This window comes from Tamandua tetradactyla, chromosome 2, assembly GCF_023851605.1.
Source record: "Tamandua tetradactyla isolate mTamTet1 chromosome 2, mTamTet1.pri, whole genome shotgun sequence".
In the NCBI taxonomy this organism is placed as follows: domain Eukaryota; kingdom Metazoa; phylum Chordata; class Mammalia; order Pilosa; family Myrmecophagidae; genus Tamandua; species Tamandua tetradactyla.
In genome coordinates this window covers 47,004,955-47,024,371 of record NC_135328.1, presented here as the reverse complement: position 1 = coordinate 47,024,371, position 19,417 = coordinate 47,004,955, and the positions used below count along the sequence as shown (strand labels likewise).

At 40.6% G+C, this 19,417-nt stretch overlaps 1 protein-coding gene across 6 annotated transcripts in view; it reads left to right on the top strand.

Moving 5' to 3' along the window:
• GOLGA1 (golgin A1) overlaps positions 1-19,417 on the top strand; it is an 81,136-nt gene that overhangs the window by 53,507 nt on the left and 8,212 nt on the right. For 5 of the 6 annotated variants that reach the window (XM_077144732.1, XM_077144729.1, XM_077144734.1 and 2 more), the window contains 7 exons: positions 81-176; positions 2,746-2,895; positions 3,417-3,512; positions 10,877-10,966; positions 14,624-14,726; positions 14,826-14,986; positions 15,690-15,833. In XM_077144732.1, the coding sequence (XP_077000847.1) occupies positions 81-176; positions 2,746-2,895; positions 3,417-3,512; positions 10,877-10,966; positions 14,624-14,726; positions 14,826-14,986; positions 15,690-15,833 (840 nt within the window). The remainder of the gene's footprint in view (positions 1-80; positions 177-2,745; positions 2,896-3,416; positions 3,513-10,876; positions 10,967-14,623; positions 14,727-14,825; positions 14,987-15,689; positions 15,834-19,417) is intronic. The other variant, XM_077144737.1, reaches the window with a different exon arrangement.

The following is a 19,417-nucleotide window of genomic DNA, read 5'->3' as shown; positions in this document are numbered from 1 at the left end:
TTGATTTGATTCTTTTAAGCCATTTTTTGCTACTCTTCAGCTTATTTTGAACAAAAAGACTGTTTTGCTTTTCCCTTCAGGTGAAAGAGCTGGAGCAGACCTTGCAGACATCTGAGAAGAAGTTAAAGCAGAGCAGTGAAATCGTGGCTGCCCAGGAAGCTAAGATTCAGGAACTTGTAAGTGGTTATTTTTGCTGCCGTGTTCTAGACCCTTGATGCTTTTCTCTTTTATGCCTTTGAGATGCCCCAAACTCACTCCCAGCTTCTGAAATGGCATTTGGACCTGACCTGAGATACAGGTGTTTTGTGTATGTGATCAGGTAGGCAGCAGCAGGAAGAGGAAATCAGGACCTGCTGGAAGGTCTGAAATTACCCAGAGAGGTGGAATGATATGCTAATTTCCACCTGACATCTGGCCTAAGAGTCCAGCCCAATCCTGGGGCTGTTAGGTTTTTATTTCCACTGGGAGTCAAACCCTAGCATGCAAGCAGGGATTTAGGAAATAGATGCAGACTCTGGGAAGAGGATGACAAAGACTTAGCCAGTCATCATGCCCCAGATGGATGTGTTGAATTAGAAACTTAGAGAAATAAAAAACAGCTTACATTTATTGCATATTTGCCATGTTCCAGACACTATGCTAAATACTTTGCACATGTTCTCATTTAATCCCTGCAACAGACCTAAGAGGGTATATGCTATTATCCTCATTCTATAGAGGAAGAAGTCTCAAATAGATTGGGTTGCTAGCCTCTGATCTCATAGCTAGTGAATGGCAAAACATTCCTCTTTCTTATGTTAAAGGCCTTGTTCTTTTTTTTTAATGCAATTTTATTGAGATATTATATGTTCACATGCCATATAATCATCATCCAAAGTGTACAATTAGTGGTTCACAGTATCATCATATAGCTGTGCATTCATCATAGTCAATTTTGAACATTTTCATTCTCCAAAAAAATTAAAATAAGAATAAAAGTAAAATAAAACACACACATACAAAATAAAAATTTTTTTTAAATCCCATTCTCCCCATCCCCTCTTACTCATTTATTTTTTTGTCTTTTTTTTGATTACTTATCTGTCCATACACTAGATAAAGGGAGTGTCATTTTCACAGTCACAACAGTCACACCTTAAAAGCTCTATAGCATGTAGAACGCAATGATCAAAATAGGAATGTTTGCGTTTATTTGAGAGTTTTTGTGTTTAAAAAAATAAAATAAAATAAAAAAGCTCTATAGTTATTCAGTCATTTTCAAGAGTCAAGGCTATTGGACTACATTTCAACACTTTCAGGTATTTCCCTCTAGCTACTCCAGTACACCAAAAACTGAAACAGGATACCTACACCCCTGCTTAAGAATGTTCTCTCGACTCTATTTGAAATCTCTCAGCCACTGAAACTTTTTGTTTCATTTTTCTTCCACTTTGGGTCAAGAATACTTTCTCACTCCCATGATGCCAGAGCCAGGATCATCTCCTGGAGTCATATCCCACATTGCCAAAGAGTTTTATACCCCTGGGAGTCATGTCCCATATAGGGGAAAGAACAGTGAGCTCACCTGCAGAGTTGGCTTAGAGAGAGAGGCCCCATCTGAGCAACAGAAGAGGTTCTCTGAGGGTGACTTTTAGGCATAATTTTAAATAGGTTTAGCTTCTCCTTTGCAGTAATAAGTTTCATAAAGGCAAACTCCAGGATCAAGGGCCTGGCCCATTAAATTAGCAATCCCAGTGATTATGAGAATATCAGGTCTTCCCCATGTGGAGAATTCCCCACCTTTTTCCCCAGTCCCTCAAGGGGACTTTGCAAATACTTTTTAATTTTCTGCCCAGATTACTCTAGGATGTATCGGGGCAGCATACCAACCTGTACAAACCAACAAGAACTCACTCCTTATTCAAGTTCCATTATGGTATGTGGAAATCGAATAAGTTGACCATGCAAGTTAAATTAGATCATGTGCTCCAGAAAATATGTATATCATACCAAATAAATATCTCTTCCGTTGGTCTTACAAAGGAGTTGAAGTTTTAAAACACGGTAAATATCATCCTTTACCCGTTGGTCTGATTTACCTTAGTCCTACCCAGATCAGCTTCATTCATATTTCTAATTGAAGTCTGGTCACTTTTTCAGTGTTTGCTGAACGGAGTAACGCTGACTTTCATAGCTACAGAACTCTAATTCTGAGTCTTAGGTGTCACACAAGTACCCAAAGTTCCAGGGAACAACCAGGTTATACACACACACAAAGAGCTCAGCATTTCAGAATTTATAAATAACAGTTAAAATTCCAAAATAGATGTGACTGCTATAAGAGCTTACAGTCTGTGAACCTTTACAGTAAAAGCCCATGTTCTTAACCACTATATTACACTGCTTCCCCAGGAAAAACCTCAGACATTAAGGGCAACACTGAGTGGGAAGAAGGAGGGCTTTGTCTTCAGAATGACTTTGAACATGCAGCCTGTGGATAGAGTGCATGGCACCAAGATCACTCTCAGACTCTTGGGCAGGCCAGGGTCCAAAAGCAATAGGCTAAGCTTACAGTTGGGTAGTTCAGTAACTCCCAGCAAGGAAAAGATCAGGAAGGAGAATTTTTCCATTGGCCACCCATCTTTGGGTCACCTAATACCAGAATAAACTCTTCCAACTCCCCTCCCAGCACACCCCTCTCCCCCAAAAAAACAAAAACAGAAAAACATTGTCACCAGAAATAATTGTTCTCTGGTATCCCTGCAGTCCAACGCAAACAGGGAAAGTAGCTGGACACAGCAGCAGGTCCTCGCTCTGGAGCAGCAGCGCACAGAGCGCATTTACATGCTAGAGGCCCAGATTACTGCCTTAGAAAAAGCTTGGGAGGCCGACAAGACAGCCATGGAGCGTGAGATGGTGAGTCAGAAAGAAATGAGGCCAAGCACAGTAATATCAGGTTTATGCATATCTTGGACTGTCAAGTAGTTTGACACAAAGATGAAGAGCCCCTTCTTTGAGCTAGAGAACAACATTATGGAGCAATGTTTATCTTTCCAACAGGATACTTGCTCATGAGACTGGATCTAAAAAGGCCTCAGAGGGAACTTCCTGGTGCTCTCTGACCATTCTTCTCTTCTTCCTGTTGTTTTTCTAAAATTTTTATTTTTCTTCCCTAATCCCTACTTCTTTTCCATGGTCCCCTCTCCCTACTCCATGGTCTTGAGAATCGTGTGCCTTATTTCTCCTTGATGAGGAGTTACTCAGATGGTTCTCACTTCCACTCCTATTCCATTTCCAACCCCTGCTGTGACTTAACATAAAAAAAAGGTGGGGGGACAATTTTCAAAAGTACAGAGTTAAACAGCTAAGACTGTACCCAAGAAAATATGGTATTTAGGATCTTATATATATATATATATATTCCTCCCAATTTGCAGAGAGAGCTGGAGCAAGAAAATGCAGATCTTAAAGAAAGTAGGAATGAATGTGAACATTCTTTGCAACATCACCAACTTGAACTGAAGAAGCTAAAGGTATTTTAACTAATTGAAGCAGAGTTTTTAAAAAGTTTTCATCTTATTCGTCACATGTATTTGGAATGGCCAAGCAAAAGTTCCAAACTTAGAGTGAAGAAGAGTGGCATTTGTTCAATGGTTCTGTTAGGCTTTTGCTGGAAATTGACACCTTGTTAAATCCTCCCAGTGGCTCAGAATGGTAGGAAGAATTATGCCCATATTGCAATTAATGTCATTAAGGTTCTGAGTATAAGTAATTTGTCGCTGTTCACTTAGCTAATTAGAGAAAAGCTGCTGATTTTTCCACTCACTCTTCCACAGAGGGCCAACTTTTACTCTCATATCAGCAACAGCTGCCTGTTGTAGTAATGCTATCAAAGCACCAGTCTTGCTCATTTCTCCGATGAGACCACCAGAGGCCTTTAAAGCAAAGCCTTAAAAGGTCATGAGAATCTTTATTTGTATCAGAGACCATGTACAGTAATGAAATAAGAATCTACTGGATTGTTACCCTTTCTCTTGGTCCTTTAATTAGATACTGCCTCCTTTATTCCCAGGATAACTGCATGAAGAGAAAGAGGGATTCTGCCACTTTTCCTATGACCTCCAGTCTCCCTTGACCCCTTTCTCAGCAGCCCTTGGATCGTGGGTCATTGCTGTACTTGTTCAGCAGTGTAGCTGGTGCTATTAAGTTGTGACACAGAGATCTTGTGGACCCTTTGGTAAAGATCTTTGAGATTGTCTGAGCGCCTACTCCTAGTAAGCTTTCAATAACAGTATCTAATGAATTACTTAGATATTAATGCAGTAATGCTGCATTGTGGGAAACATGTGCTTTGGAACCAGATATGTTTTCATGCATACCTTTACCAAATGTTAATATAAAATATAAGTGCCATGGAAGGTATTGGGGATATGGCAGTGAACAAAATAGGCAAAGTTTCTACCCTGTGGAGCTTATATCTAGAGACAAGAAGCAAGTAATAAACAAATGATAAATGCTATGCTAGAAATAAAGCGGGGTAAAGGACAGAAAGAGGGGAAGGAGAGGGCTCTTTTAAATATGGAGGTTAGGGAAGGCCCCAGTGATACTTGAGCAAAAGTTCTGAGTAATGATAAGGGAATAGCAATGTGAATATCTGGGGAAGGAGTATTCCTGACAGAAGAAATTACAGATATGAAAGCCCTAAGGCAGAAGAGCTTAGTTGTTCAAAGAACAGCACAAAAGCTAATGTAACTGAAGCTTAGAGGACAGGAAGAGAATGATAGCTGCTATTGAAGAAACGACAGGGATTAGAAAGTATATTGGAAAGCTATTGAAGATTTTAAACAGAAGAGTGATGTGAGTCTTTTTTACAGGATTATTCTGGCTCTGGGTGGACACTGTACTGTAAGAGAAGCAAGGACAAAAGCAGGAAGACCATTTAGGAGGTGCTTTAGTAATCCAGGCTAGAAGTGACTAGCATATTAATGTGAAGAAATATTCAGAAATATTAGAGGTGGAGTATTTGGGATTTGTCACTGATTAAGTGAAGGAAATATGAGAAAAAAGAGCTGGAGATGATGCCTAGATTTGGTTTCTGTAACTCAACTTCAGCACTGTTGACACCTATGGCCAGATAATTATTTGTTGTGGGGTCTTTGCTTTGCATCTTGACCTCTATCCAGTATATGTTAGTAGCAAGCCTCAATTGTGACAACCAGAATGTTCCCAAATGTTCCTTGGGGAGCAAAATTGCCTTTGGCTCAGAATCCCTGGGATAACTGAGTGAATAATGGTGTCATTTATTGAGATGGGGAGGTTTATAGTGATAGATCAGGAGTGAATTCTGTTTAGGACATGTTGAGTTTGAGAGACCTATCCAGGTGAACTACTAGATATGTAGTGTGTTGGCTAATGACTCAGGAAATTAAAGCACAGGTTCAGGATAGATACAAAAATTAGAGAAGCACCAGCATAGCTTATAGGTAGAATTTAAGGCCATGAACAAGTGTAGACAGAGAAGAGGGCCAAAGATGAAAGCCAAGTCATTCCAACATTTAGAGGTTAAGAAAAAAAGGAAGAAACCACAAAGAAAACTGAAAAGCAGCCACAAGTAGGACAGCAATAAAATCAGCAGTGTTGAGTCCTGGAAATAAAAGACAGAACATATTAAAGAAGGAAAAGTAATGAGCCATGTCATATACTGCTACTGCTTATCTCTTTAAAAAGGAGACTATTTTAGTTAGCTGAAGCTGCTGAAATGCAGTATACAAGAACTGGGTTGGTTTTTACAATAAGGATGTATTAACTTGCAAGCTTGGAGTTTTACAGCCATAAAAATGTCCAAATAAAGGCATCAACAGGAAATGCTTTCTCCCTGAAGACCAGCTACTGGTGATCTTGGATTTCTCTATCATATGGCAAGGCATATGGCAGTGTCTCCTGATCTCTCCCTTCTCTCCCAGGTTTCTTTGCTTTCAGCTTTTGGCTGCCGTGTCTGTGGCTTTCTTTCTCAGCTTCCATGTCTTTTCTCTTTGTGTATCTTTTCTATGAATTTCGTACTCTTATGAAAGACTCCAGTAGGAGAATTAAGGCCCATTTTGGGCATGCCTCAACTGAAATAGCCTAACCAAAAGGTCCCATTGACAATAAGTTTATATCCACAGGAATGGATTATCTTTAAGAGCATGATCTTCTGGAGTCCAAAAAGCCTCCAAACCATTACAGATACAAAAAACCGTCTATTATATTTGGCAAAATTGAGGTCACTGGTGATCTTCCCAGGAGTCACATTTTAATGGAGCAGTGGTGATAAGGTTGACGAGAGTGCCCAGCAAGAAAAGTTGGACAAAGTAAGAAAATATTTGTATGAAAGCATTAGAGAGCCACTAAGGTAGTGATGAATGACCTATCCAATCCATAGAAGTGAGCCCAGCATTTGAAACAGCTTTTGCTTGAAGGTATTTGCTGATCCTGAAGAAGAGGCTGAAAGATCATCAGCTTTTGACAGCTTCTCAGAGTTAGAGGATAAAAGTTGAAGTTTAAGACACACCATAGATATAACCCCAGGAGATCTCTTAAGAGTTTTGGTTTGGAACTTTAAAGAACTACACACGGGGAATAAGGGTGAACCAGAAGTAACTAACACCCCTGATCACCCTAGCTTAGATTTTACTAGCGTCTATACATAGTACTGGCTCAGAAAATCTCATTAGTTGATATTGGATTAGTGTGATCCTAGATTGTTAGTGCTCTTGGCAAATTTAAAAACAAACTAAATTCTCTCTGGAGTAAAATATCCAAGACCTCAAAATATTTCTGTGCATACTTTTTCAATTCAATCACAGATAATCAGGCAAATAAACAAGAAAGTATCAACAGAAACAAATAGACTCAAAAGGCCTCTAACAATTAGTAGACACAGACTTTTAAAAACTATGCTTACCATGTTCAAGAAGGTAAAAGAAAAAAATGAAAATTTCAGTAGAAATTTGGAAACTGTTTTAAAGACGGTTTTGAATAGGAATGAAATAGAATTTTAGAAGTGAAAAATGCAATTACAGAAGTTAAGAATGCCTGTAGGTTACAAAAGAACATGAGGATTCTTTTTGAGGGTATGGTGTTGTGGATTGAATTGTGTGTCCCCATTTGGTCATGTCCTTACTCTTGGTCCACATTCTGGTGGATAGGGAGCAAATCATAAATAAGATCTCTTCGAGATGTTATTTCAGGTAAGGTATAACCCAACTGAATCAGCTTTAATCTGGATTACTAGAGTCCTTTATGAGCAGAGTGAAAGTCAGCCAGAGAGAGAAACCACAGGGAGCAGCCAGATGCTGGTGCCCAGAAGAGAAAGGAGAAGATGCCACCATATCCATTGCCATGTGACAGAAAAGTCAAAGATTGCTGACAGCCAGCCCCAGAATGCTACAGTCTTCAATGAGAAAACATCACCTTGCTGATGCCACGATTTTGGACTTCTAGCTCCGAAATCATGATCCAATAAATTCCCATTTTTAAACCAACCCATTTATGGTATCTGTTTTAACAGCTAAGAAACTAAAACAGATGGATATGCTAATTATTTTTATTGTGGTAATGGTTTCACCAAAATCCATCAAATTGTATAACAAATATGTGAAGTTTATTGTTCAATTCTACTTCAGTAAAGCTGGAAAGATAACAGATAAATTTAACAGGAGATTAGAACTAAAGAGATAATTAGTGAAATGAAAGAAAGAAACCACACCAAGTAAAGAGAATATGTAGAATTTTTAACTAATATAAAGTTTTTAACCAAGTGCGGAAACAGTTAAAAGATAAGTACAAAAGTAGGAACTGCAGGAAACAGCTCCCAACCTTGGGTGTGGGGGAACAAGGTGCACACAGACTTCAGGAGAGAACACTGCACAGTTGGTTTGTTTGGGAATGGAGCAATAAATAGGTTCTGCTGCAAGTGTTGGAAAAACTGCAAAGTGGTTGCAGCAGCTGCTTCAGGAATCTGTAGCTGCTGCTAGGGCAAGGAAACATTGCTGGGATAATGTTCCCAGAAACAGGTAGCAGACTGGAAGGAGCAAGTCTTTTTCTCCTTCTTGGCTTGCAGTCTCCCTCGAGCACCCCCTGTTGGCAGAGACTAACATAGAGCCAGGTGGATGAGCAGAAATGTGGTTTCAGGAGTAACATCACAAAGCTGAATATAAAAAGGTTGGTGTGGGACTGAGGGGCAATAATTTAAAAAGCAGCATGCAAGCTATTTAGAAGTGTGGCTAATTTCCAGACATTTGAGGGATTTTTCTAGATCTCTTGGACTTCTAGTTTAATACCATTTTGGTTGAATAATACTCTGAATGATTGCAGTCCTTTGATATTTATTAAGACTTGTTTTATGATCCAACCTTTGGGCCATAGGGGAATGTTTTATGTGTACTTAAAAAGAATATATATTCTGCTTCCATAAGATAGACTATAAAAGTTCAATTCTTTTATTCTGATTTTGTTTTTTGGTCTTCATGTTCCATCAGTCACTGAGAGAGGTGTGCTCAGTCATGACCTATGATTGTGGATTTGTCTATCTCTCCCTTGAGTTCTGTAATCCTTGCTTCATGTATTTTGAAGTACTCTTATTAGGTCCATGCATATTTATAATTATTATCCATGTTTTTCAAAACAATTGTTTCCCTGAACCCTCCCAGGAGTCCTTTCCCAGGTACACAGAGCTGCCACATGTGGGTAGCCTGGTGGTGCCTGCATGATGCAGACTGTACTTTCTACTGCAGCAAACCTGAGCTGTGCCAATAGATTTGGAATCCCAGAGTTCTGGATTTTGTGTGGCTCACTGGCAATAGCACAGACTTTAGAGCCATACAGATCTCAGTTCTATATCCCAGCTTTGCCCATACTAGCTGTGTGATCTTGAGGAAGTCCATTTTCCTTTCTTAAATTGAAGATAATAAATCCTTCACCTCAGAGGATTGCTCTGAAGATCAAACACGACCACGGAAGGAAAGGGCCAAGCAAGCACAATTCCCCAGCAGGGAGGTGCTTTGAGTCTTTGCTTCCTGTCCCTGTCCTGCCTTCCTTCCATGAGGTTTCTCATTCATGGTCTGCCTCCTGTCCTCTTAAGCATCCAGCAGTCATAGATGTCTCTTCTAAACTTTCCCAGAAAAGGCTTCTTTGGGTACATGGCATTCCTGTCATCTTCCCCATCTGGGCACACAGGGTCAGAGTTTCATTGCTCGATCAACCCTGGCACCCCTTGCTCCTTCTCCTGTGTTAACTGAGCCACTCCCCCTCACCCCATCACCACCACCAAATCCATGTTTGGGAGTAGGAAGTGGTTGGGGAGCTCTAGTGAACAGGGTATTGTCTGGGGTATTCCAAAGCCACCTTGAGTTCAGGCACCAAATTCTTCTCATCCACTAGAGGTACACTCACATAAGGTCAATTGTGACAATTCCAGGGTAGGAACCAGAATGCCACTGGTCATGAGGTTGATGTTTCCCTCTATTAACCCAACGTGTTTTGGCATAAGTGGAAAGGAAGATTTCTTAGGAAGAATTGAGTGGCTCTCAGAACCAGAAAGACTTGTTGGACTGGAATCGGATTGGGGAGAGGAATGGGCTGGGTAGATGGGCACCAGGTCTCTTCTATTTCTGCATCAAATCTGCTTCTTGCCCTGTCAGTCTTCCAACTCCTTGATTTCGTCTGTGATTTTCTCATCCCCATCTCCTCAAGAGCACTTCCTCCAGGTTGGGTAGACATTGCCATAGCAGCTTCAAGCTTGAAACACCCCAGCTTAGGGGCCCCAGAAAAAGAGGGCTTCATCCTCTCAGCTTCAGTATATTAAAAAGGCTTCTAATTGGTCCACCTTCATTACAGAGCCACCCCCTGGACCAATTGCTTTGGCCAAGGGAATGAGGTACTATGATGGCCAGACATTATACAGTGCTTATCTCTGTAGCAACAAATCAGTCAGGGTATCATGATTGGCAGCACTGCCAGAACCATGTGGAATGGGGAACACAAAGGATAAAGCTGTTATCTAGCCCCTTTCCAAAAAACGAGGAATTCTGGGTAAACAGAAGTGGCAGACATGTACCTCATGCTTTTTCCAGGATATCTTCCTGACCAGTAGTTAGGCACCTAGGAAGTCACAGTATTCTCTGGGGGTTGGTTTGTGAGCACGGGCATCAAGGGGGTGGGCAAAACATATGGTGGAGGGAGTGAATATTCCCTTGTGCTCTGGGGAATGCTATTGAGATAGCCCTATTCATGGTAGAAAATACTCTGAGTGGCAGAGTTTAGTGTTCAGAGGCTCTGGCTCTGAGCTCATGAATACTGGCTATACCACTTACTAGCTGTAGGATCATGGGCGAATTATTTAACTTCTTACAACCTCAGTTTTCTCTTCTTTAAATGGGTTACTGTTACCTCTTTTGGAGAGACAGTGACATTTTGCCCTATTGAGTATTCAGTATTTGCTTATTATTGTTTCTTTAACTGGATTGTTCTGTGCACGAGTTCTTTTACATGGGCCTGAGAGTCTTTTTTGTTGTTGTTGTTGTTGTTCTGTGTTGATTTCGTTATATCAGCTCTTCAAATTCTAGGCCTCCTACTCTCCTAGCCAGAGTACTGCCTAGTGTGCTCACGGGACACATGACCCTCAGTGGTGTGTCCATTTCCGGAGAGGCCAGTGGGTTGTCAAACAGGACACTTATCAGAGGCATACTAGAAGGCCTTACACCATGAAGGCAGCCTGAGAGCATTTGGAGGCAAGGAGAATGTTAGTTTGGCTGAGCAAGGCCGTTCTCCCTCCATTGGGCCTCATGTGAAGTGTGCAAATAAAAATATATGAACTGCGTTTTTGGTCTTAATCTCCTACCTGTTTTCTGGGTTGTAGGAAGAATGGGGCCAAAGAGAAATCGTGAGTGTGGCAATGGCACAAGCCCTGGAAGAGTTGCAGAAGCAAAGAGAAGAGTATCAGCAACAGGTGGGCCCCATTTGACCCTGGAGTATCGGTAAAAGGGGTGATGCTCCCACCTGTCAGTCCCAGACTAACCTACATCTCTGCTCTGGGACTGGCTGAGGAGCCCCATCTGTCCAGATTTAGGGAATGGACATGAATTTCATGGAATGCTTTCAGCTGCATGATTCCCTTGTGGTATACTGGGGATGGGAGGGAGTGGGGAAAAATGTAATAATGAAACTCTTACCTCACTGGATGCCCATTTCTGATTTTTTAAAAATTTATTTATTAATTAAAAAATAAACAAAATAAAACAACATACATAATCAGTAATTCACAATATCATCACTTAGTTGCATATTCATCATTTCTTAGAACATTTGTATCAATTCAGAAAAAAATGAAAAGACAATAGAAAAAGAAATAAAACGAACACAGGAAAGAAAAAAAAAAGATTATACCTACCATACCCCTTACCCCTTGCTTTCATTGATCACTAGCATTTAAACTAAATTTATTTTAGCATTTGTTCCCCCATTATTTATTTTTATTCCATATGTTCTACTCCTTTGTTGACAAGGTAGATAAAAGGAGCATCAGACACAAGGTTTTCACAGTCATACAGTCACATTGTGACAGCTGTATCATTATTCAATCATCCTCAAGAAACATGGCTACTGGAACACAGCTCTACATTTTCAGGCAGTTCCCTCCAGCCTCTCCATTACATCTTGAATAACAAGATGATATCTACTTGATGCATAAGAATAACCCCCAGGATAACCTCTCGACTCTGTTTGGAATCTCTCAGCCATTGACACTTTGTCTCATTTCACTCTTCCCCCTTTTGGTCTAGAAGGTTTTCTCAATCTCTTGATGCTAAGTCTCAGCTCATTCTAGGGTTTTTCTCATTTCCTTGATGCTGAGTCTCAGCTCATTCTAGGATTTCTGTCCCACATTGCCAGGAAGGTCCACACCCCTGGGAGTCATGTCCCACGTAGAGAGGGGTAGGGTGGTGAGACTGCTCGTTGTGTTGGCTGGAGAGAGGGGCCACATCTGAGCAACAAAAGAGGCTCTCTTGGGAGTGACTCTTAGGCCTAAATTTTAAGTAGACTTGACCTATCCTTTGCGGGGTTAAGTTTCATATGAACAAACCCCAAGACTGGGGGCTCTGCCTATAGCTTTTGTTGTCCACGCTGCTTGTGAGAATATCAAGAATTCAACTTGGAGAAGTTGAATTTCTCTCCGTTCTCACCACTCCCCGAAGAGGGCTTTGCAGATACTTTCCCACTCACTGATCGAATCACTCTGGGATTCATCGGGGCATCACTCTGGACAAACCAGCAAAATCTCATGTCCTGCCTGAGATTCCAAGTACTTATGGCATTCAATCAAATTATCTACATAAGTTATATTAGGAAATGCACTAATCAAAATATAAATTTTGTAACAAACTTTTTTGCTTTAGTCTCACACAGAAGGTAACATTTTAAAATATTAATTACCATCTATTTTCAGTACCCTGCAATAATGACATTCCTTTGTTCTTCCTCATGCAAAAACATTTTTTAAATTGTACCTTGTACATTTCACTATTATTATACACTCTAGGCATTCCTAGATTATACCATCTCAATCTTTAACATCTATCTTTCTTTCATTTATGTCCCCAGCCCTCCTCCCTCTATCATTCTCACATGCAGCTTCATTCAGTGTTTTAACATAATTGTATTACAGTTAGGTAGTATTGTGCTGTCCATTTCTGAGTTTTTGTATCCAGTCCTGTTGCAGTCTGTATTCCTTCAGCTCCAATTACCCAATATCTTACCCTGTTTGTATCTCCTGATGGTCTCTGTTACCAACGACATATTCCAAGTTTATTCACTAATGTCAGTTCATATCAATGAGACCATACAGTATTTGTCCTTTAGTTTTTGGCTAGTCTCACTCAGCATAATGTTCTCAAGGTCCATCCATGTTGTTACATACTTCATAAGTTTATTCTGTCTTAAAGCTGCATAATATTCCATCATATGTATATACCACAGTTTGTTTAGCCACTCATCTGTTGATGGACATTTTGGCTGTTTCCATCTCCTTGCAATTGTAAATAATGCTGCTATAAACATTGGTGTGCAAATGTCCATTTGTGTCTTTACCTTTATGTCCTCTGAGTAGATGCCTAGCAATGGTATTGCTGGGTCATATGGCAATTCTATATTCAGCTTTTTGAGGAACCGCCAAACTGCCTTCCACAGCGGTTGCACCATTTGATATTCCCACCAACAGTGAATAAGTGTGCCTCTTTCTCCACATCCTCTCCAGCACTTGTCATTTTCTGTTTTGTTGATAATGGCCATTCTGGTGGGTGTGAGATGATATCTCATTGTGGTTTTGATTTGCATTTCTCTAATGGCCAGGGACGTTGAACATCTCTTCATGTGCCTTTTGGCCATTTCTATTTCATCTTCTGAGAGTTGTCTATTCAAGTCTTTTTCCCATTTTGTAATTGGGTTGGCTGTCTTTTTGCTGTTGAGTTGAACAATCCCTTTATAAATTCTGGATACTAGACCTTTATCTGATATGTCGTTTCCAAATATTATCTCCCATTGTGTAGGCTGTCTTTTTACTTTCTTGATGAAGTTCTTTGATGCACAAAAGTGTTTAATTTTGAGGAGTTCCCATTTATTTCTTTCTTTCTTCAGTGCTCTTGCTTTAGGTGAAGGTCTATAAAACCGCCTCCAATTATAAGATTCATAAGATATTTCCCTACATTTTCCTCTAACTGTTTTATGGTCTTAGACCTGATGTTTAGATCTTTGATCCATTTTGAGTTAACTTTTGTATAGGGTGCGAGATACGGGTCCTCTTTCATTCTTTTGCATATGGGTATCCAGTTCTCTAGGCACCATTTATTGAAGAGACTGTTCTGTCCCAGGTGAGTTGGCTTGACTGCCTTATCAAAGATCAAATGTCCATAGATGAGAGGGTCTATATCTGAACACTCTATTCGATTCCACTGGTCAACATTTCTGATTTTTGTTGGACAGTTATTGTTAGCTATAAACATCACCTGGAAAAAAGTCCATACTAAGTTCTAATTCTGTGAAGGTAGTCCATTTCTGGCCACAATAAAGTTACTTAGATAATTTTGGTTGAGCTCTTGGCAGGAAGTGTGGGGAAAACCTTCTTTTGGAGACAGACTCAATTTCAGGCCCCAGACCTGCCAGTTATTTGGGTCTGAAGCCTTTGTAAGTTCTTAAATCTGAGTCTCGGAGTCATCTCTGAGAAGGACTCTAGGATAATCACACATTTCAGGATATCGCAATGAGGTTATGTATGTCAAATGCCCACCCAGTACTGGGATCATTACAGGTACTCAAGAAGTAGAAGTGATGGTTATGACATCTTGTTAGTAACTGGTGTTGGAAAACTGTGCAAACATTTCTCTGTGCTCACTACTGGCCAAAGGGACTGTAAGAAGCAATTTCTGCATGCAGGGTCCTCTGCCAAGGAGAACTGATTTGTGTGTATTTACAGGAGCATGCAGAGGTAGCTTGGGGTACGTTCTAGGCTGTGGGCTTCAGGGAAGGACTCCTAGGTAGTAGAAAAAGTGCATAATCCTTTGGGAGAGATGGGATTACTGCTGCCTTCCTTCATGTTGGTTTTACTTTTCCCAAGGCTGCTCACCTGACAGCAGTAATCGATAAGAAGGAACAGAGTCTACAGGAAAAAACTGAAGTTATTCTCCGGAAAGAGCAGGAGATTCTCCAAGTGAAGAAAGGTGATTGAGACTTCTCACCTTTTCTTGTCCTGAGACTGCCCAGTCTCGGGGCTGCATGTGGTCAGCTCACTATGCACACCTCCCTTCTACCTGGCCTAGATCACGACTCTGCCCTGCTGCAAATGCACCAGCTGCAAAGTGAGCTGGAGTCCTTGAGGAGTCTGAGGACAGAGGAGCCTGAGGCGGCCACTTCAAGGGAAGACCTGCTGAGGCTACCTGGCCAAGCACAGGGATTGGCGCTCTCAGTCAGTGAGCTTCATGTAAGTGCCATCTGTGTCTGCTGGGCCCTGTGGTGTGTCAGCAGCATGTGCTGCAACAAAACACAGGACAGAAAGCTGTAACTTGCCAGTAGAAGGAGTCAGTAGGAAAACATCATGGGAAAAGCTCTAGTGTTCACTAGCTATGGGATTTTGGGCAAGTCACTCTCCCCTGAGCTTTAGCTTCCTTTCTTTAAAATGGGGGTGCTCACTACACAAACAGTGAATCCTAAGTTAAACTCTGGGATTAGTTTAATAGTACAATTTTTGTTAATAGTACAATTATAAAACTGTACTTTTGTCAATTGTTAACAAATGTTCCACACCAATGTACAGTGTTAATAATAGGGTGATATTTAGGAAACCTGGATGCCTTAGTTTGGATGTTTTCATTGCCTTAGAACTATAAACTTGTAACTTAATAAATTCTCTTTATTAAAAAAAAAAATGGGGGTGTTCAACTGATGAGTTGCTTATGAGGCTTGAAGCGCCTAGAGTAGTTGGTAACACATATTAGTGTTCTCCCGAACAAGGATTTGTTGCACAGAAAGCTAATTGTTCTCCAGAAGGCACTGGACAGGATCTTCTCCATAATTTAAACTGGTTGCTGGTTAACTGCCCTGTCTGGGTCCTCTTCCTCGTGCACCTGGGGCTTAGCTTGAGAATTACTTGTCATGGCTCTCCAGCTTGCTACACCATCCTATAGGTAACCTTGAAGGCCACAAAGGACACCATGTACCAGTTTCCAGCTGCAGAAGGAACACCAAATGGTGAGGTTAGGTCCATGGATCTAGGACTGCTACAGAAGGAGAAACAGAATTTGGAGCAGCAACTTATAGAGAAAAACAAGGTGAGGGTGCTCTTTACTTCAGCTGTTCACCTCTCCATCCTTTCTCTGCCCTCATGCCTATAATAATTTGGTCCATTCTTAAAGGGTTTTGTTGATACCCTTGGGCATCTCTTGTGAGTTATTAACTTTTTTATCAAAAGGACTTCTTTCTGATTTGCTCTTCTGTTTACCTCTTGTGTTGTCTTCCTTTTATGTTCTCCCATTCCTCTCCCCTCTTCCCCAGCTCCATTTGAGGCATTGTCCAGGATATTAGCTTGAGCAACAGCAAGCCCAGTTCTGCTGTTTGTGCCAGCTATCCTATTGGACAGTCACTTTGCTCTGTATACTTCATTTCTACAGCTGTGAAATGACAGCAATGACATCTGCCTTTAAGTGGGTTTTTTTGGAGGTGACGTAAGGAGTAGAGGTGGGGGCATTAAACGAAGGTGTTTAACTCTCCTGTAAGATTTCTTGTATATGGTAGAAGCTCAATAAATGTCATGATTCTGCCCATCCCATCAGACCTCTATGCATCTAAATTCAAGGTCTCATTTGATCCTGATTTTTTAAATGTCCCAGGAAGGTTAGTATGCTGGCCTGAAATTTTTTTTTTATGCCATTGTCTTTATTTACTAGAAAATCAGGAAAAAAAAATTTCAGAAACTTATCAGAGGTCAAAGATCAAAAGAAAATCTTGTCATCCCAAATCTATTCATATTTGTCACAAACCCTGATAAAATATAAAGAGCACACAGATGCAAAAAAAAGGTATAAAATGATGGTTGCCACCTCTTTGTTACTGTTGCTGGAGGAAGACAGAAAATGTAATCTGTTATTTAGATTCTTTTTATCCTTTTTTATTTCCAGAATACGGAAGAGTTAGGGAGCTTATGTAGCCCCAATAAATTATTAATTTTTTTTTATAGTTGATTCTGGTACAACATGTTTGTTGCTGAAATAAGCATATTGTAAGAGACAGTTAATCCAATAACAGGACTCTGAAAAAAATAAGTTTTCATTGCTTTAATTCATGTTTTGTTTTTTTCAGCTATGATGGTACTTTTTAAATTTTTTAAAATTTTTTATTTTTTTATTATTCAGCAAAACAGCATACAAACACAAACATTCTTACCATATGATCATTCCATTCTTGTTATATAATCAGTAATTCACAATATCATCACATAGTTGTAGATTCATCATCATGATCATTTCTTAGAACATTTGCATCAATTCAGAAAAAGAAAACAGAAAGAAAATTCATACATACCATGCCCCTTACCCCTCCCTTTCATTGATCACTAGCATTTCAGTCTACTAAATTTATTTTAACATTTGTTCCCCCATTATTTATTTATTTTTAATCCATATGTTTTACTCATCTGTCAATAAGATAGTTAAAGGAGCATCAGATACAAGGTTTTCACAATCACATAGTCACATTGAGAAAGCTTTATCATTATACAATCATCTTCAAGAATCATGGCTACTGGAACACAGCTCTACATTTTCAGGCAGTTCTCTCCAAGCTTTCCGTTATACCTTAACTAAAATTGATATCTATGTAATGCATAAGAATAACCTCCAGGATAACCTCTTGACTCTGTTTGGAATCTCTCAGCCATTGACAGTTTATTTTGCTCATTTCCCCCTCCCCCCTTTTGGTCGAGAAGGTTTTCTCAATCCCTTGATGCTGAGTCTCAGCTCATTCTAGGATTTCTGTCCCACATTGCCAGAAGGGTCCACACCCCTGGGAGTCATGTCCCACATAGAGGGGGGAGGGCAGTGAGTTTGTTTGTCATGTTGGGTGAAAGAGAGAGAGGCTACATCTGAGCAACAAAAGAGGTTCTCTGGGGGTGACTCTTAGGCCTAATTTTAAGTAGGCTTAGCCTGTCCTTTCCAGGGTTAAGTTTCATATGAACAAACTCCCAGATTGAGGGCTCTGCCTATTGCTTTGGTTGTCCCCACTGCTTGTGAGAATATCAAGAATTCTCCACCTGGGGAAGTTGAGTTTTCTCCCTTTCTCAGCTGGCCTTAAATTTTGCCCCCAAGTTGTGTGTGTGTATTTTTTTTCAGATCTTTAAAAAGGAAAAAACATCCATTCTTTCTGTCTCCACCCCACTGTCATTTAACCTCTTTTATAAAATGTAAAATACATGCAGAAAAGTGCCCAAAATAAGTGTTATTAAAAATTATCTAGGGTCGGCCACAGTGGCTTAGGAAGCAGAGTTCTCACCTACCATGTCAGAGACCCGGGTTCGATTCTCAGTGCCTGCCCATGCCAAAAAAAAAAAAATTATCTAAAAACAAACACATATGTAACTGCCACCTGGAGAAGAGTCAGAACAGTGCCAGCATCCCAGGAACCAAGTTCCCCTGTGCCCCTTACAGTCCCCATCAGTAACCACAATTTCTTGCTTTTCTTTCTCATTTTATTATCTACCTCAGCTTACAACCCTAAACACTGAAGTTTAGTTTTGCCTGTTTTTGAATTTTGCCCTACTGTCTATTGGTCCTTTATCCTCACTGTCTCTGTCTATACCTTTCCGACCCTTCTTACCCAGCTTAGATTCCATAGTCCCTCAGTATCATCTGTCAATTCTCTGGTCTCTTTATCTTCCCTTATACTCTGGTTAAATCCAGCTCCCCACTGCTCTGCTTCTGCAGCCTGGGAGCCAAGTATGACTGGAGAATTAACAGTCACACCAGCCAGTCTCCTTGAAATTCAGGGCCAGTGTCCTTCAGTAGCCTCTGTGCTGCCCAGCATTCCTCCTACATTAAGCTAGGCCTTCAGGCTCTACTCCCTTGATCACAGCTTCATTTCTACCTTCTTGCTTCTCCTCAACTTCCAGTCCCTCCCCTTGCAGCCTCACTCTTCCACCGATGTCCCTGCATCCTGTCTCACTGAGAAAATAGAACCAGTTAGAAGTGAATTTCCACAGTCCCCCCACTCTGTACTTGTAGACCCTGCCTGCCTTCTTGTTACTTTGGCAAACTCTGCATACGCTCTCTCTCTGGTTTTACTTCCTGTTCCTCTTGCTTATTCAAGAGCATCACTCCAGCAGCCCTTTCCTTTCTTGCCTACATCATGTTTTCTCTCTCCTGAGTCATTCCATCCATTGCAAGCATGCTCTAATGTGAATCTTGCTATGGAAGCACTCTTAATCTCACATCCCTCTCTAGCTACTGCCATAGTTCTCTGCCTTCCTCCATAGAAAACTTGTTGAAACTTTCTGTATTGTCTCCATTTCCACTCTTGCCATTCTCTCTTGAACCCAGTCCAATCAGGCTTTTATCCCTACCACTTCACAGAAAAGAGAACTCTTAGCAAGCTCATCAGTAACATCCACATTGCTAAATGCAAAGGTAAATTCTTATTTTTCCTTCTAATTGACCTATTAGCAACATTTGACGAACACATTCTCTGCCTCCTCCTTGGAGCTTTCATCTGATTGCCAGCTCCTTCTCTGTGCCCTTTGATGGTTCAGTTGCCTTTCCCCACCTCCAGTCACTAATGTGCTCAGGGTCCAGCATTGGGCCACTTCTCTAAATCATGCTCACTCCCTTAATGATCTCACGCAGTCCGGAGGCTGCTGGCTTCCACA